Source organism: Diabrotica virgifera, chromosome 3, assembly GCF_917563875.1.
Source record: "Diabrotica virgifera virgifera chromosome 3, PGI_DIABVI_V3a".
NCBI classification, from domain to species: domain Eukaryota; kingdom Metazoa; phylum Arthropoda; class Insecta; order Coleoptera; family Chrysomelidae; genus Diabrotica; species Diabrotica virgifera.
The window spans coordinates 15,637,584-15,657,188 of NC_065445.1; the positions used below are offsets into that span (position 1 = coordinate 15,637,584).

Below are 19,605 nucleotides of genomic sequence, written 5' to 3' on the forward strand. Positions count from 1 at the left end.
TAACATATTTTCTTAAATAATTCATATTGTAAAATTGACGTATATTTCTGTCATTGAAGAAAATGGGATTTCGCAAATGGTGTGTTATACATTTTAAAAATTATATGTTGCTCCAAAATATTGATATGATATGCAATTATTAAAGTAAATTTAATTAATTGTATTTTGTTTGTAGTACTGCATTTTAATAATTAATCTTACTACATACCTACGATGTTTACCTTTTAATAACATAACCTCAGTCTTACTTTTTCTTCTTATTCTTTTTCTGGCTATGGCCTTGACGATTATCCAGTAACCAGGACTAATATAATTGGCCAATATAATTAAAAGTGCTAAAAACGTTGCTGAGCTATGAAACCAGGTGTCGCTCTTCTGAACTTGCACGATCCCAATACCTTGCTGATACCTACTTCTAATAGTGAGACTCCTCTGTAAATTTCACACAGTTTGTCATCTTTTATACCAGTATATTTCCACTTTTAATATTCTCGCTGGCACTAAGCTTTCTCCCGCACTTTTATTTTTATGGATCTCTTATGAGTTCTCTTACCTCCTTTCCTGTTGGTTCTTGTGTTTGTTGTGGTTCTGTTTCTTGTGTTCGTTGTTGTATTTCTGTTTCTGTTTAGTCTTTATCATTCACCCTCATCTTAGCGTTTTTAGTACATATATATTTATATTCGTTTGGCCACAAAAATATAGAATTATTTTAGTCAATAAAGTCTGCTTAAAATTACACAATAAAATTGTATGGCAAACCTGAAATAAGAATAGCAAAAATTACATACACGATAATCATAAATTTAATTTGTTTTAATAAATACAATCAATCTTTAATTAGACAATTTTATCATCTTCAACCTAACTAATATAGTTATTAATCATTAACAATTACTTCAGATTTAAATCGTTATGCTTATAGAAATACGGAGGTTTGAGATCCATGTGTCAGGAAGTTCGTTTAAGCGCCTTTCGGATAACAGTCCAGTCTTCTAAAATATCTTGAGGTTTCAGCATATATACAATATAAGGACCAGAGACGGTGACAGCTTTTCTGCGAGACCTAGATCGTGACCTGCACAAAAAATATATACTAAATAAATAAAAACCATACTTTAATACTTAAAGCTTTTTCAATCAATGTATTTACTTCTTTTATTATTTTACTACACAAAGCAAACAAGACATGATACAAACGTTTGGAAATAAATATGGATTTTAGTAGAACTAAGTTAGAACTTAGTAGTAGAAAAAGTCATGGGATCTTTTGAGATTTAAGAAAGGAATTAACAAAGGAAATACGAGGGTGGATTGATATAAAACTAGCATTTGATAGAAAAAAACAAGTTTTTTTGGATTAAATCCATTTATTTCTCAACATAAGTCCCTTTTTGGTTCGATACACTTAGTAAGACGATGTTCAAATTTTTTTATCCCATCTGAATAGTAGTTCCAAAGTTTCAGCGACAACTTCATCGTTTGTTGCGAAACGGCGTCCTCAGAGCCATTTTTTAGGTTTGTAAACAGGAAAAAGTCGCTGGCGGCATGATATGGGGAATACGGTGGCTGTTCAATCAATCCATAGCCCAATTCGTGTAATTTTACCATGGCGACGGCTAATCGGCAGGGCCGTAACTACCATTGGGGCAACCGGGGCAGTGCCCCGGGCCCCCGGCCAAGAGGGCCCCTATTGTAACGAGGTCAAATAAACTTTTTAAAGTACTTTCAGTCAAGTTCTACTTCGAGTTCGAGTTGTCCGATTGTAATAAGTACACGGCATGTTAATTCTAACAACTTCAATGATCGATTTTAACCTGTTTCACCTGCACCATTATAAAAAAATTTGTCTCAAAATCTCTCCATAAAGGCACCTTATTTTCTTTGCTTTCAAACCACAAAGCAGCTCCGGCTTTTAGATGACTTCTTATAATTTCTTTACGGTCTTCGAAGTTCATTATATGTTGGAATTTGTTTTTTAAGATTTTAATGAAAGGTATCGCGGATATCGTTTTCTACATTAAATCCCCGCCAAATTGAATTCTGCTCTCATTAGAGCTGTATACTATTACTTTCTGACGGTCTCCTCCTTTTTGACAATCTCCTTCAATTTTTCTTAAACTTTTTCCATATCGAGTTTTAACGCATTCTAGAATTGTCTTCTGCCTTTTCAATATCCTGTATCTTCTCAGCAATCTGGTTTACTTCTTACTGCATTTTCTCTAAATAAACCTTCATATCTTCATATTTTTCCAACTCCCAACGAACAGTATCGTTCATTGGGAGGCACTGAAGTTCTTATATCAATCTGAAAGATGTTCCTCGAAACTGGCTCTAAAACCTCGTCATTCAACACGCTGGGCTGGAAGATTTGATGCAGTCAATACATTGAAATACAGATTTTGCGATGTTTTGAAGTACATTTCAAGCCTAGTTCTGACAAGTAACAAAAAAAAAATGAAAGAGACGAAGCAGCACAACTGAAAAATAGAAAATAAAATAATTCAAAATTTGTTTTCTTACTAGTTGTGCAAAATAAAATCCTTGAAATACTCAACATAGTCTCGAAAACACTGCAATCAAAATCTTTGGATCTTTTAACAGCTTACAGTTTACTTGAAGGGAGCCTCTTAAAACTAACTGAAATGAGATGACAATTTGAAACCTTCTTTGAAGTGGCTTCAAATATGTGTCAACGTTGGGGAATACCATTAGGGTTAGCTCTAAAAAGAATGCAGAAGACGAAAAAACATTTCGATGAATTGTGCGAAGATAAAAGACTTCAAGATCCCAAGTCATGCTTTAGAGTAACCGTGTTTTACTCAATGATCGACACATTATGCCATCTGCTAGACACTCGCTTTCAAGAAATGAAAGCAGTGTAAGATACGTACCGACTTGTTCAACCTGATTTTATTTTAAGTGCCAACGAACAAGACCTTCAAAACAAAGCAATCAACTTCGTAAAACGTTTTCCAGATGAGATATGGAGGGTTTACCCCCCCCCTTCCTCTGGGGGTTAAACCCCCGGTAGGGGGCCCCAGATCACGTTTGCCCCGGGGCCCCCAACATCGTAGTTACGGGCCTGACTAATCGGTGAGCCGGTGCGTTGTCTTGAGGAAAGAGCACTTTTTTGCGTGCCAAACCGGGGCGTTTTCTTCGCAATTCGGCATCGAATCGATCCAATAATGCTGCGCAGTACTCATCATTGATTGTTTTTCCTTTTTACAAGTAGTCGATGTGGATGATGCTTTTCGCATCCCAGAAAACAGTCGCCATCACTGTGCCGGCCGAATGTGTAATTTTTGCCTTCTTCGGCGGGCCTTCGCCGCGTTTGCGCCACTGTTTCGACTGTTCTTTGGTTTCCGGTGTGTAATAATGCACCCAGGCTTAATCAACAGTGATAAATCGACGAAAAAAATCAGAAAACGCGGCACCCATCGCGCGAATAGCTTTTTCATGCCCAAATGATGCTGAATGATGTTTTGTACACGTTCGTAGGAAATGTTTAAGGCTTCTACTAACTCACGGAGCTTGATTCGACGATCTTTCATAATAATGTCATGGACTTTGTTGATCATTTCCGACGTGGTGACTTTATTTGGCCTCTCGGGATGCTCATCATCAAAAACACTCGTACGACCACCAACAAATTCAGCTTCCCAAAATTTTACTGTTGCTAACGAATGTGCAGCCTCACCTTATTTATACTCAGTCCAGATCATCTTTGATTTGCACATTTGTTTCCCCTTTTTGTCTTTTTGTGGAGGAACTTATTCACCGAACGATACTCGATTTTTTTTCATTTTTCCGAAAACACAAAAGTTGTTTGCTACTGACAGCTGTAAAAACCAAACTACAGTAAAACCTGTCAGTAACGGCCACTAAAAATGAAAGAACTATTGGCCGATATATTATCAAGGTGGCTGATATTGCCAGTTTTTGTAGTATACATATTATATTTGGTTTGGGGAATTTTTAAACTGGCCGTTATTACGGGTGGCCGGTAACCAGAGAGATGTCAAGAATAGATCTGGCTAGGGATATGCTACTCAATGCATCGGGGTGTAACGTCGATATCAAGTACGGTGGTCTAGCTATCTTTGTCTGTTGTGCGAGTGTGAGCGTATCTACCAAGAGGTGGGAGTAATGGAACGATAGTGACACAGAGGTGGCAGCCATCATATGCTAGAGAGAGAAAGCTAAGCGGCGGTAGAGAGAGATAGATAGACCACCGACCCGAACTGCTCCGCGGTACGCTATTTTTCCGAGTTGACCAAATCTATGTGTATAAGATCTTTGCCGGTAACACAGGTTTTACTGTAACAGTTTTTTGACTTAAAATTTTGAGAGATGTCATGATATGAATGGCAAATGTCAAAACCGAGGGCAATTCGGTATCAAGTAACGCCATCTATCAAAGGCTGTTAGTAAAAGTATCAAAGGTATGTTAGTACAATGCTGTTATGAAGAAGGTATGTAATTAAAATGATCTACTATGCTATGCTCTATCTCAGCGGTGCTCAAAGAGTCGATCGCGATCGACCGGTCGATCACCAAAGTTTTTGAAGTCGATCGCGATTCACGGAAAAAAATACAAATGAAAAAGATGTGGACACTAATTTACTTCTGCATACATATATGAGGTGGTTAAAATAATTAGTCCCGAAATAATTTCTTTTCTAGAAGAACGAGGGGAAACTTTACTTCAAAACGAAAAGCTCAGTGTACTGGCTTTCGTATCAGATTTAGAAAATCATTTGAACCTCCTTAATTTGGAACTACAGGGTAAAAATAACAATTATCGATATGATGAGCGCAGTACATTCCTTTGTCAACAAATTGTTATTAATGATTAATCAAATGAACAGAAAGGATTTAAACAACTTTCTAACGTTGAAAAGAAGGTTAACCGCCCATTTGAATTGTATTTATTATGAGACGGAGATGCAAGCAGTTCATGGCGAGTTTGAAAGATGCTTGGCTGATTTTAAGAAACTGACAGATATTGTAACATTCATGTCTAATCCATTTTCTTGTGAAGACGAGGAAAAAATTGCCACTGAAATATTAATTACTTTCAATATGGAGATCATTTCCGTCCAATATGAGGCACTGAAAACAATTTCGGATACTTATATACACATTAAGTCCAGAGCGGCTGATAAGAAATTTTGGTCTTTTAGACTGTATAATAATCTTGTAAAAATATTATGCAGTGCCATGCATCAACATCCAAATAAAATTGGGATGAAAAACATGACTTTAATTACAACTCTCTGAAGTTACAACTTTTTATCAAATAGAAATGTGCAACAAAGTTTTTTATTTTCAAAACTGTTGTTTTTTACTAGCAGTCAATCGCTTGCAGTTTATGAGGTAGATCTCACACAGTATCAGTATAAGTCTGAGCACCACTGCCTATCTAGTATATTGAAATATCTACTACCTTGGAAAACCAAGGCGAAGGATAGGAAGAAGTGGAAGCTGATTCTAAAACAGGCCAATACCCACCATGGGTTGCAGAGCCAATGATGATGATCTACTATATTATATTGAATGTGATATTGGAGTTAGGGTAAATACATGCATATAAACAAAAGCACTAACCTGGATCCCCATTCTCCTCCTTCGCCCCAACTGATTTCACTGTTGTGTCTATCTTCTTCTAACCTTCTTATCGTTTCCATTAATTCACTGTAAATATAATCGCACGTCAAACTCTTTTCACTTTCAAAGTTCTGAAGTGCTGCTTGTATTTCGGCCTCATATTGATTAGTAATATTCTGGAGCTTCAATTGTTTTAAAATTCCAGCCACTTCAGTTCTTATTTTCATATTATCCTGTAGTTCATGTAGGGATATAAGGTATTCTGGGGATTTCCCTGTCTTTACTTCTGCTAATTGACATTCAACCTATAAAGCATTTGAAAATTAATAACAATATAAAACTCAATACATTATCAGTGAATACAGTAATACTAAAAAAAATGTTTTTCACTTAAATCTCTGGAGCTTGGTAAAAAAGGAGCCAATGTCATAAAAAGGGATTCGAATGGGGTAGCGATGCACAAAAAATGACTATTTGTTAAGGAAATGGTTTGGAATGAAATAATACCAAACAGGTCGAATATACACACATACCAGGTCAGAAGTTGTAGTACATAGCAGTATGATGTAATATAAGTATTATTACTCTGGGCTAATTAGCAAAATAAAAGGAAAAGTTATTTACCAGCAATTTTATTGCTGGAATCGAATCTTATGATTCTATATATTAATAATATAGGTATGCAAAGTCCGCAGATGGTGTGCTACTTTTGTATAAACAAAATGGCGCCCGAAAATCGTGTTTTTTTTCAATTTTTGCTCTATAACTCCAAAGATTTTAACTTTACACCAAAAGCACTCAAATAAAAATTCACCGTAATTAAATTCTGCATAGAAAAGTGTTTTTCCCGATTTACTTCGACGAAAATTTTCACCGGAAAATGCGGGTTTTTCCAACAAAATCTTTAATTTTCAACTAAAATTTTAGATAAGTAATTGTTTAGCAATAATGAAATAACTTGGTAATATAAAAGCTCTTTTTTCATAGATTATAATTCCAGAAGCCGATGACTGAAGCGTTTAGCAACAATTGAATTGTTAATTAAAAATTTACGGTCGCTATAATAACCACAATAATTATGATACATAAGAATAATTGGATAGAGTTATTCGAAAAGGAACCAAACGCCTATTTAGTAGTTCGGAGAAAATTACGTTAGAAGTTTAGTTTAAAAAATAAATCGTTGGTGTTGGCGCTTGGTGTTCTTGTTAATAGATGTCGTTATAGTCGTTCTGGAACTTAGATATTTTTAGAATATTCAATATACTTCAGTAGAAATTAGTTGGTGGTAATTTCTTAAATATTCTCGAATTTGGCACGAATGAAAATTACGTTAGAAGTTTAGTTTAAATTATAAATCGTTGTTGTTGGCGCTTGGTGTTCTTGTTAATAGATGACGTTGGAGTCGTTCTGGGGCTTAGATATTTTTAGAATATTCAATATACTCCAGTAGAAATCGGTTGGTGGTAATTTCTTAATATTCTCGAATTTGTCGCTTGGTTCCTTTTCGAATAACTCTATCCAACTATGATTTTTGTATAAAAAGACACTGTACCTATCTAATGTAATTTACAGAATTGAAATCGGACTATTTAAACGGCCTTAGGAATATTTTAAAATTATAAACAATTTTTTGGCTTATAAACAAATAGAATATCTCGGGAAATATTAAATTAAATTAAATCGTGAAAACGGTATTAGAAAAAAAGCGGCAGGACGCTTCTTTTAAAAGCAAAAACGTTTAATTGTGATAAGTGGTTCCTGAGATACAACCGGTCAAAGTTGACCGGCATTTACGGCAAATATACAGGGTGTCCCGAAAAGATTGGTCATAAATTATACCACAGATTCTGGGGTCAAAAATAGGTTGATTGAACCTCACTTACCTATATACAATAGTGCACACAAAAAAAGTTACAGCCCTTTGAAGTTACAAAATGAAAATCGATTTTTTTTCATATATCGAAAACTCTCAGAGATTTTTTATTGAAAATTGACATGTGGCATTTTTAGGACAGCAATATCTTAAAAAAAAATTAAGTAAAATTTGTGCACCCCATACAAATTTTATGGGGGTTTTGTTCCCTTAAACCCCCCCAAACTTTTGTGTACGTTCCAATTAAATTATTATTGTGGCACTATTAGTTAAACACATTATTTTTAAAACTTTTTTGCCTCTTAGTACTTTTTCGATAAGCCAGTGTTTATCGAGATATTTTGAATATTTGTCGAATCCACCACATATTTGTATATGGTTAAGTACGGTTATAGAGACCTGTTAATAATTTGAAAATTTATTTATAATTTACATTTTTAGGTATATTTTGAAAAAGAAGCTACATCTCGATAAAAGGTGACTTATGAACAAAAGACTAAGAGACAAAAGTTTTAAAAACACTGTGTTTAACTAATGGTACCACAATAATAGTTTAATTGGAACGTACACAAACATTAGGGGGGTTTAAAGGAACAAAACCCCCATAAAATTTTTACGTAAATATATTGAAAAAGAAGCCGCATCTCAATAAAAACTGGCTTATCGAAAAAATACTAAGAGGCAAAAAAGTTTTAAAAACGTTGTGTTTAACTAATGGTACCACAATAATGAATTAATTGGAACGTACACAAAAGTTTGGGGGGGTTTAAGGGAACAAAATCCCCATAAATTTTTTATGGGGTGGACAAGTTTCACTATAATTTTGTTTTAAGATGTTCCTGACATAAGAATTATACATGTCCATTTTCAATAAAAAATCTCTAATAGTTTTCGATATATTGAAAAAAATCGATTTTCATTTTGTAACTTCAAAGGGCTGTAACTTTTTTTTGTGAGCACATTTGTACTAAGGTAAGTTAGGTTCAATCGAACTATTTTTGACCCCAGAATGTGTGGTATAATTTATGACCATTCTTTTCGGGACACCCTGTATAAACAATAGGATCATAATTTTCAAACCATCACCTTTTTATTTTTGTCCTCTTTCTCCACACCAATTTTGAAAATTGCCAAAAATAGCAAAATTCTAATCAAAAATTAGGTTGGAGAAAATGTAATCTCAAAGTTCAAAATCGGTATACGTTATAAAAATGCGTTTTCTCGGCTTCCCATGGTGCAATTTTCTTCATTGTTTTTTTTTTGTTCCCAAGTAACTCGAGTAGAGCCATCTAACTAACGCATTATTAAACGTCAAAGTTGCTTTTTTTTGTTATAATAGATTTATTTATAAGAAAAGAAAACTACATATTTTTTTCCAGTTGCAGACTTTTTTTAGATAAACTTACTACAAGTGTACCTTTTAACGTTACAACACTACAATTCTCATTTGAAAGTTGTATAATTATTTAAACAATCTTTATTTAAACAAATTAAAAATTTTTGTTATATTAAATAAATTAATTTATTATAACAAAACAAAAGCAACTTTGACATTTAATAATGTGTTAGTTAGATGGCTCTACTCGAGTTACTTGGGAACAAAAAAAAAGAATGAAGAAAATTGCTCCATGGGAAGCCGAAAAAATGCATTTTTTAACGTATACCGGTTTTGAACTTTGAGATTACATTTTCTCCAACCTAATTTTTGACTGGAATTTTGCTATTTTTGGCAATTTTCACTCGTAATGTCGATAGTTTTTATTATAATAATATATGTTATGAATATTTTAAAGATATGAAAATTCGTGTAGAGAAAGAGGACTAAAATAAAAAGGTGATGGTTTGAAAATTATGATCCTATTGGTTAAATCTTTGCCGTAAATGCCGGTCAACTTTGACCGGTTGTATCTCAGGAACCACTTATCACAATTAAACGTTTTTTCTTTTAAAAGAAGCGTCCTGCCGCTTTATTTCCAATACCGTTTTCATGATTTAATTTAATTTAATATTTCACGAGATATTCTATTTGTTTATAAGTCAAAAAATTGTTTATAATTTTAAAATATTCCTGAGGCCGCTTAAATAGTCCAATTTCAATTCTGTAAAGTACCTTAGATAGGTACAGTTTCTTTTTATACAAAAATCATAGTTATTCTTATGTATCATAATTATTGTGGTTATTATAGCGATCGTAAATTTTTAATTAACAATTCAATTGTTGCTTAACTGTTCATTCAATGTACATCGGCTTCTGGAATTATAATCTATGCGAAAAGAGCTTTTATATTACCAAGTTATTTAATTATTGATAAACAATTACTTATCTAAAATTTTAGTTGAAAATGAAAGATGTTGTTGGAAAAACCCGCATTTTCCGGGGTAAATTTTCGTCGAAGTAAATCCGGAAAAACACGTTTCTATGAAGAATTTAAGTACAGTGAATTTTTATTTGGTGTTTGTGGTGTACAGTTAAAATCTTTGGAGTTATAGAGCAAAAATTGAAAAAACACGATTTTCGGGTGGCATTTTGTTTATAAAAAGAGTAGCACACCATCTGTGGACTTTGCATACCTATGTTATTAATATATATTGCTAATATATAGAATCATAAGATTCGATTCCAGCAATAAAATTGCTGGTAAATAACTTTTCCCAAAAATGGCCTATTCACTGATAATCTGCCCAGACTATATATTGTTTTATGTTTAGTCATTAGGTTTGTTAATTTCATAAATAAATAACTATAATAAATTATTTGCTTTATTTCACCCTTAAATTAGTTAAATATAGAAGAAAATAACAGTGTAGTAATTTAGAAAATACCTTGGATACGTGGCCCAATAAGTGAAAATAACAACTGGTGAATTACATACAATAAAGATATAAACGAACTATATAGCAAACCAACACTAGCACAACACACTAGACAGCAGAGCTTACGGTGGGCAGGGCATATGGTCCTCATTTATGAGAACAGAATTCCCAGAAAATTGCTATACTTAGTTGGTTCGATAAACTCAGACACAACTGGCTAATGATTTTAGTAGGTAATTTTTTTGTTTTTTGCCAATTTTGAGAAAATGCAAAATTACTAACTATTTAGTAATTATTTATTTATTTATTTATACGGGCAAGCCCAATTCGGTAATACATTAATAAGATATTGATAATTACAGTGTTGAATATATAAGAATAAAATGAATTAACTATTTAGTAATTACTTTTTTGCCAATTTTACCAAATTGGCAAAATTACTTGCTAAAATCACTAGCCAGTTGTGTCTGCATTTTGCGAACCGACTATAAATGCAAGAATGCATGGAAAAAGACCTGTTGGAAGGACAAAAAAAGAGATGGAAAGACAAAGTAGACAATGCCAAAAACCTCCTAAAAAGACATAAATGGAAAAGAACAACAGTAAATCGAGATGATTGGAGAAGCTTGCTAAAGGAGGCCAAGGTCCGGTTTGGGATGTAGTGCCATTGGATAGATGGAGTCAAGAAAATAAGTATTAACAATAATAGTGTATTAAAAGAACACAATGACTATCTGGGTGTACCACACCCACCTAGCGCTTAGTGTTATACAGTGCGGTGGAATAAGTGTTACCCCCCCCCTGTTAACTTAACTAAATGCAGAATGAAATATTACTGTGTTATCGAGGGTCAAAAGTCCCTGAGAACTTCTATAATGATAATTTTAATAAGTCACAGGGGTGAAAAAAAGAGAAAATTTAGTCTTATGTTTAATTTCAAATATATCATTCAAAAGAAACTTTTTGTTTATTCTAAGGGACTTTCAGCTCTCGGTAATAATGTAATCTTTCATTCTGCATTTAAATTATTTTTCAAAAATATTTATTAGTTTTCTCAGGATTTGAAAAAAATAAATGCGTTTAAAAATAATTCGAACGAAATTTTGCGCCTACGCCCTTAAAAAGGATTAAAGTATTATACATTTTTGAAATCAGTTTTTTTGAGAGATTTTAAATGAGGTGTCACATGATGTACTTTCCCATTTAAAAAAATCAAAGTTATAGCTGTCACCTGAAGAGGGATCGCGTAAAGTTCGAGACGTTGATGCTACAATATACTATGGTTAGTTTAAAAATCGACCTGTCCGAGCGTTGTGCTTATATTCTTAAAATAAACAAGTTAACAGGGGGGGGGAAACACTTATTCCACCGCACTGTATACATAATATTATAACCATGGAACAATTGTTTATTTCATGTGAGTACAATGCATCAAAATTTATCATTTCAGGAGTTTATATTCCACCAAACATGCCTGGATTAGTATACACCTCTCATTGTGAAACAGTAGAGGATGTTCTACAAAGATTTCCAGCACAATATTTTTATATTTTTGGAGATTATAATCTTCCTGAAGCTATATGGTCAAACGATGAATATGGTTTGCAGGTTGTGTGTCCTAGAACTTCTTCAGCTATCCATATTGCCCAAACTTTTGGTTTTCTTCAGTTATTTCAAAGGATAAGTATTCCTAACAGCAGAAATATTTTCTTGGATCTTATGTTCACAAACGATAAAAGTGTTGAGGTACTGTTAGGAAATGACTCTATTCTAAACAGCAGTTTACATCATGCTAGTTATGAGTGTAGTTTAAGAATTATTCACAAAAAATAGGTAGACGACAGCCTCTTCTGCCAGGATCTGTACTATGATTTCAATAACGCCAATTATGTGGGTTTAAATAATTGTTTAGCTGGAATTAACTGGGAGCAGTGTTTGTCTCGTCTTGATTTATTTATTTATTTATTTATTTATTATTCATTTACGGACCGAAGTCCAATAGTACATGATACAATTAAAATTTTTTACAATTAAAATGTCACACAAATTAGAAAAATAAGATCTAGTAGATACAAAATTGGTAAATACATAACAAACAATAATAAAGAATAAACTTACTTGCTCTCATTCAACAATTGAGAGCTAGAACATTTTGAAATTGACAAATACAACTTATCCTAGAACAAAGACAATAACAGTAGTTGACAAATCAGTCTTGAAATTAGAACATTAAGTTAAGTATAAATATAATTGTGTGGAAAACGCAGTAAAGTCGTTCACAAAGAAATCAATTTGCGGAGATAATGTGTTTGCTAATTTAAGAGTTTTAGAGAGATAGGAACTTGAACTATAATTTGTGCGGTTAATGACCTCGTGGAAGGTGGTCACAGAACGGGTGGTTCTTGAAGGTACATGTAGACCAATTTTATTTAAAAGTGGGATACAGAATTTATGACCATGAATTAAGTTATATAAGAAGCAAAGATCTTTATGTTGACGACGACTCTGTAATGAGTCAAGTCGAATAATTTGCAGTAAAGACTCATAACTTTGACCAGTGAGATGCATCTTATAAGCATAATAACGTAAGAATTTACGCTGAACTTGTTCGATTTTATTAATATGACAGTTATATTGAGGTGACCAAACACATGATGCATAATCTAAATGTGGTCTAACCAAAGAACAATAAAGAAATTTTAAAGAACGACCAGTCGTAAAGTCATAGCTGCATCTTTTAACAAAGCCAAGCATCTTTAATGACTTAGAAACCATGCTATTAATGTGTAGGTTGAAATTTAAGTTAGTATCAAGAATAACACCCAGATCTATAACTGAGTCAACTAATTGTAACCTAGTGTCCCGTATAAAGTAAGAATTATTCTCAAAGTGTCTTAGTCGAGTAAAAGTTATAGCATGGCATTTGTTTGCATTTAAGTCCATACCATTAAGTGAGCACCATTCCACAAGACCATTAAGATCTGATTGCAAATTGTAGTGATCCAAATCAGAGGTAATTATGTAAAATAATTTAAGGTCATCAGCAAATAGAAGAAATTGAGCAAAATTGAAGCTTTTATTTATGTCATTTATAAATAAATTAAAAAGGATAGGTCCTAAGTGGGAGCCTTGAGGTACACCCGATGTAACTATAATTTCATTAGAGAAATAATTCTTAATACGAACTATCTGCCTTCTATCTAATAGATAATTTCGAATCCAACTAAGCAGAGGATCAGAGAAACCCAACTGTTCGATCTTATGTAACAATAACGTATGGTTGACTCTATCGAATGCCTTGGAAAAATCTGTATAAATCGCATCTACCTGTTGTTTACTTTCCAATGCTTCATTTAAGAAGGAGGTATAATTTAACAAGTTCATTTCAGTTGATCTCCCCATAACAAAACCATACTGTTGTTCAATGATTACATTTTGTATAGTAGGCTTAATTTTGTCACATATTAAACTCTCGAATAGTTTAGGTATAGTATTAAGGATACTAATAGGTCTGTAGCTCTGTACCCCGCTTCTATCTCCATTCTTGAATATCGGTGATATAAAACTAACTTTCCAAACGGGAGGGAATTCACTCGTTTGTAATGATTTTTGAAAAATAAAGAATAAGGGACGAGCAAGATTAAAACTACAGTATTTCAGTAACTTGGGTGGGATTCCATCAGGCCCTGGACCCTTATGTATGTTTAGCTGGGATAATTTGGTATATACCTCTGAAATAGATAAGTCACAACCAGTAATGTTGAAACTAGTGTTAGCCCTTGCACTATTTGGAATAGGACATTCGTCCTCACTATATACTGCAGCAAAGTACTGAGCAAACATCTTGGCTATGGTAGGACCATCGGAACTGGTTTGGCCATTATGGTTTAAAGTGTTCGGAATGCTATTATTGTTCCTTTTAGAATTTACGAACCTCCAGAAGCTTTTAATGTTACTAGGAAGTGTATGTTCAACGTTTGCTACAAACTGATTGTATGCTTGACCTGATAAGGACTTGCATATCGACTTCAATCTAGAAAATTCATTATAGTCTTGAGGTAACCTGGTCACTTTAAATTTCTTATGAGCTTTCTTTTTAGCAATGATGCAGTTTCTTAACTCTCGGGTATACCATTTAGGAAAATTGCCGGTATAAAACTTTTTCATTGGTACATAAACATCGATAGCGCCATATAAGACATCATAAAGTATATTGACCATATCATCTAAACTTTTGTCTCTGAAAATTTCATCCCAGTATATTGTGTCTAAGTAATCAGAAATACCTTGAAAATTTGCTGATTTAAAGTCGTAGAAAAAGCCTTCAGCTTTCATTTCATCAGTTAAAACATCTCCGCGGTTTAAATTAAAGCATAAAGGAGGGTGGAAACTATCGGGGTCAACTAATCCCTCATCAGCTTCTGCGACAATGCAATTTTCATCATGAACCAAAACTAGATCAAGTAATGAGTTTACATTATTATAGATGTTATTGCGTTGGAAAAGATTTTGATAGGAACATATATGATTCATAATATTTATAGCATCTTCTTCGATTAAAGGAATGTCTGGAGCAGAAATTGCCGTAGAACAAAAATTATCATGAGACCAAGTACAGTGTAGGTTGAAGTCCCCTGCAATACAGAAATGAGAGGTGGGAAATGTATTTGAAAGATTATCGATGCTGTTATTGAAAGAGATATATTTTTCTAAAGCAGACTTAGGAGGAAAATAAAGCGCTCCCACAATAAGCGGACAATTAGTACTGCCAACAGCCACATATATTTGTTCTATACCTGGAAAAGATTCCAGCAGTCTACTAGGGATAGATGAGCGCACTGCAATTAGAACTCCCCCCCCTCTGCTCGCAGTACTAGTGAGGTGAGAACGGTCCTTTCTATATATTACATAATCAGTAAGATCAAGTTCTGAGTCAAATATTTGGTCATTTAACCAAGTTTCAGTAAATATAATTATATCATAACAAACTCCCTGCGAATTGTTTCTAATAACACGAAGTTTAGTGCGCAATCCACGACAATTTTGATAAAAGATAGAAAAAGGAGACTTATGAAGATGGTTAAAACTTAGTTTTTTGTAACAATTTGAGGTACACCACGAATATACTTAATTATTAAATTTTGTTCGCCCTTGGAAGTCCGGTCTTGTAGTTGCGTCTTCATATTTTTCTCATTATATTTATATTTTTCATTATATTTTTCTCAGTGATTTAGATTTAGCTGTTGATTACTTCTATGAAATTTTAGCTTTTGGTATTGCTTCATTTGTACCTGTGAAAAAATACCAAACCAGCACTTATCCTAGGTGGTTTTCAAGGGAACTAAGACAGCTTATTTCTCAAAAAAGGAGAGCACACTACACCTATACTCAGTCCAGATCTCAGGCTGACCTCAATATTTTTACTAGACTGCGTTCAGAATGCAAAAAAGTTCGGGAGGTTTGTTGGTCTCAGTATATCTCATTGATGGATATAGAATTCAAATCAAATCCTAGATACTTTTGGAGGTACATAAAGGACTTAAAAACTAACCATTCTCTTCCCCAAACAATAATATACGGCGAGGATAAAGCAAATGATGGGCAAGAGATTGTTGATTTGTTCAAAAAGTACTTCCAAACAGTGTACACCCCAAGTAACCCAGAGAACAAACTAGACCTTGGTGCACCCACAAATATTTACCAAAACTATAAGTTTTCGGATATTTCTACAAAAGAAATATACGAAAAAATATCTCTTTTACCTAGTAAAAATACCCTTGGTCCCGACGGTGTTCCAAGTAGCCTGTTAAAATATTGTGTATGTACCCTTGTGGTTCCACTAAGTTTATTATTTAATAAGTCTTTAAGATCCTCAATTTTTCCTGAAAAATGGAAGGATAGTTTTATCACGCCCATCTTTAAAAGTGGGAACAAAAACGATGTTACGAACTACAGGAGTGTATGCATTCAACCATCACTTCCAAAATTGTTTGACAGTATTATCAGCGACCAATTAAACTGGATGTGTCGTGGGCTAATAAATAAGAATCAGCATGGCTTCTGTTCACGTCGTTCAACTCTAACTAATCTGTTACCATATCAATCAAAAATAATTAAAGCTTTGGAAGAATTCAAGCAAGTTGATGCAGTTTACACAGATTTTTCAAAGGCTTTCGATCAAGTAGACCATAATATTTTTCTCAGGAGATTATTTGATATAGGGTTTGATGTTTCGGCTGTAGGTTGGATCAAAAGTTTATTGTCAGAGCGTAGACAGATGGTCAAAATAGGTGCTTTTAAATCGGATGCAATATGTGTAACTTCTGGTGTTCCCCAAGGGGGGCACTGTTCCCCAATGTTTTTCAATCTGTTTGTGGACTCAATTTTTGATTGTTTTGAAAACAGTGAAGGTCTCGCTTTTGCTGATGATTTCAAAGCCTACAGAATAATGAATTGCCAAACTGATCAACAACTGCTGCAGGACGATCTTGACAGATTAACGCAGTGGTGTCACATTAATAAATTAAACCTAAATATATCAAAATGTTGTCTAATTAGTTTTTTTAAGGGTTCCAGAAAATATGACACTTCTTACGAACTGTGTGGGCAACCATTAAAAACTGTATCAAAAATAAAAGACTTGGGAGTAATTTTCGACAAAAATTTAACATTTGTCGATCATATTAACTCTGTCACAATACAGTCATCCAAAATGTTGGGTTTCATCGTGAGAAATTGTAGACATTTTTCTGTTGACACTGTCAGAAGCCTTTACTCTTCATTAGTCAGATCTAAGCTTGAGTATGGATCAGTGGTGTGGTCTCCTTACCAAGCTGTCCATAAATATACTGTAGAAAAGGTTCAGCATAAGTTTCTACGATTTTGTGGATTCAAATTATATATTGGGATCTCTGATCATAATTATTCAATTCTGCAAAAACAGCTGAATTTGAAAACACTTTCAGAAAGGAGAATCTGTGCTGGATTAAATTTTGTGCATAAAATTGTTACAGGGAAAATTGATAGTGCTGAATTGTTGGAGTCGGTTAACATTGAGATTGTCACACGAAATAGGAGACATAACTACTCTTCTTTTCATATACCCTATCATCGAACAAATTATGGTATGAATTTGCCTATAGAAAGATACTCGAGATATGTTAACCAACTTCATTTGGAAATATTTGATATATCTGAGAGTGGGTTCAGGGCTCAATTTAATAGAATCAATTTCATAGAATAATTAATACTTTAGTTTAGTGTAAAACTTTAATTATAAATTTAGGGTTGTAATGTTAATTGTTGGTTGTTTGAACATTGTTGCAGGTTGAATTATTTTTGTTGTTTTTTGATTATATTTTTTTCTCAATCTATTACATACATCTTACATTTTACTATTTGTTAATTGTAACTGTTAATGGGGTTCTCCCTTAATATTAATAAATAAAAAATAAAAATAAATAAAATAAAAAAAACCTTGTGCTCATCCGGTTAAGACTGATAGTGCTGTATTGCAGTACAGGCCTGGATACCACGTATCAAAAAAAGTTGATTAATAGCAAGCTGAAAATTTGTTAATAGCTTAACAGTGTCTAGTCGGACAAACTTTGATTTACGGGAACACTATAACATGAGAAGTTTTAATTGTGTAACAGTTTAAAAATTTGGAACGTCAGATAGATTATGAAAACGTCCCATGTATTTTGTCCGACAGAACATCCAATTGATTTGTTACCCTTTCTTTAAACTCTCATGCAAAAATCAAACTGCTATTAGGTACTAAAGTCCATTCATTTTACAGATTCCCAACTGTAAACAAATGCGCATGGAAGCTAAACAGGGTCATCCTGAAGTGTATCTTAAAAACCAACAAGCTACCTACAATTTGAATTTGCAGACTGACCAGTTTGGACCTGTAAAATGAGAATCCGCCTCGTTTAGGGCAATAAATTACATTTAACAGCCCCTTGACGAATGAGACAGCGAATAGTAACACGTGCGTTTGTTTATAGTTGGGAGTTTGCTATTTGAATGTGGTTTAACCAACATGATTCCTGTCATGACATGTTCTTCGTGTTCCACTCATTAAAATGCCCAGTTGGTGATAAACACCAGTCTGATTTTTGCATGAGAGTTTAATAAAATGGTAACAAATCAATTGGAAGTTCTATCCGACAAAATACATGGAACATTGTCGTAGTCTGACGTTCCAAATTTTTAACCTGTTCCACAATTAAAACTTCCCCTGTTCCAGTGTTCCCATACATCAAAGTTTGTCTGACTAGACACAGTTAAGTTATTAACAAATTTTCAGCTTGCTGTTAATCAACTTTTTTTTGGTACATGGGATCCAGGTCTAGTGGCTTACTAGTAACACACTGTAAGATATTTGGTTACATGGTTACTTTTAAATGCAAGGGATCAGTGCATATTTTTGAAAGTCAGAGCAAAGAATATAGACATAATAGAAGGGTAGCTGCCCTGTAACGTTTTAGCATAGCATTTTGTGCACCTACTGAGTAGGTGCATGTGGCCTGACAATGACTACGGTATTTTCGAGGGAATAATAAACGTGACCATCTGTCCCATTCAAACTCTTCTTCTAGGAGAGTATATATTCGTTTATCAGAGCTAGCTGATAAATTCTGTTTGTTTATTTCTGCCTGACATATTTGACAGTTTTTTGATAGAATAGATTTACCATCCTGTCAAATTTGGTGTGTTGTTTAATGTACAATTTTATAACTAGATACAATATATTACCTGTGTCATTCGTTCTCTGAATAATTGCTCTCTAAGATGGCAAAATTGTTTTTCTAAATCTTGAACATGTTGCAATAAAGCATTTCGTCTTGTTTCACATTCTCCTTCATCCATTTCAGAGCTATCATCGGAGTCGGGTTCATCTTCAGTTGAATCGTGAGCAACATCATTTTCACGACTTGAATTAGAATGTTGAGACTCATTTCCTGAGACCTCATTATCACTAAGATCGTTAACACCAGAGTTAGATGTGGATAACTTTATTGGGGGCATTTTGTAAGATTCAATATTTTACACTGGCTTACAGATCTGACTTATCTAATAGTCAATTCACATATTTCCATAACTAAGGAAATATTTTCCTCTCAAATTGGTTTATTCCATTGATTACAAACTTTAAAGCCTCCAAACAAATAAAATAGGTTAGATTTTTGACATTTCGATCACTCTTCTTTATGGCCTCATAAAACTTGAAATCCAGCCAGTCAAATGTTATCGATAATTTCAGGATACCATGTTCCAAATTGTATAAAACAAGATAAAAA

General features: G+C 33.6%; 1 protein-coding gene across 1 annotated transcript; it reads right to left on the minus strand.

Annotated features, from left to right (window-relative positions):
* Window positions 1–785: 785 nt before the first annotated feature.
* LOC114327154 (breast cancer metastasis-suppressor 1-like protein) lies at window positions 786–19,511 on the minus strand. Its single transcript, XM_028275675.2, has 3 exons — window positions 19,061–19,511; window positions 5,608–5,912; window positions 786–1,075 (listed from the first exon to the last, which is right to left on the minus strand). The coding sequence occupies exons 1-3, from the start codon at window positions 19,331–19,333 to the stop codon at window positions 949–951; spliced, it is 705 nt and encodes a 234-aa protein (XP_028131476.1). The 5' UTR covers window positions 19,334–19,511; the 3' UTR covers window positions 786–948.
* Between the last annotated feature and the right edge of the window lie 94 nt (window positions 19,512–19,605).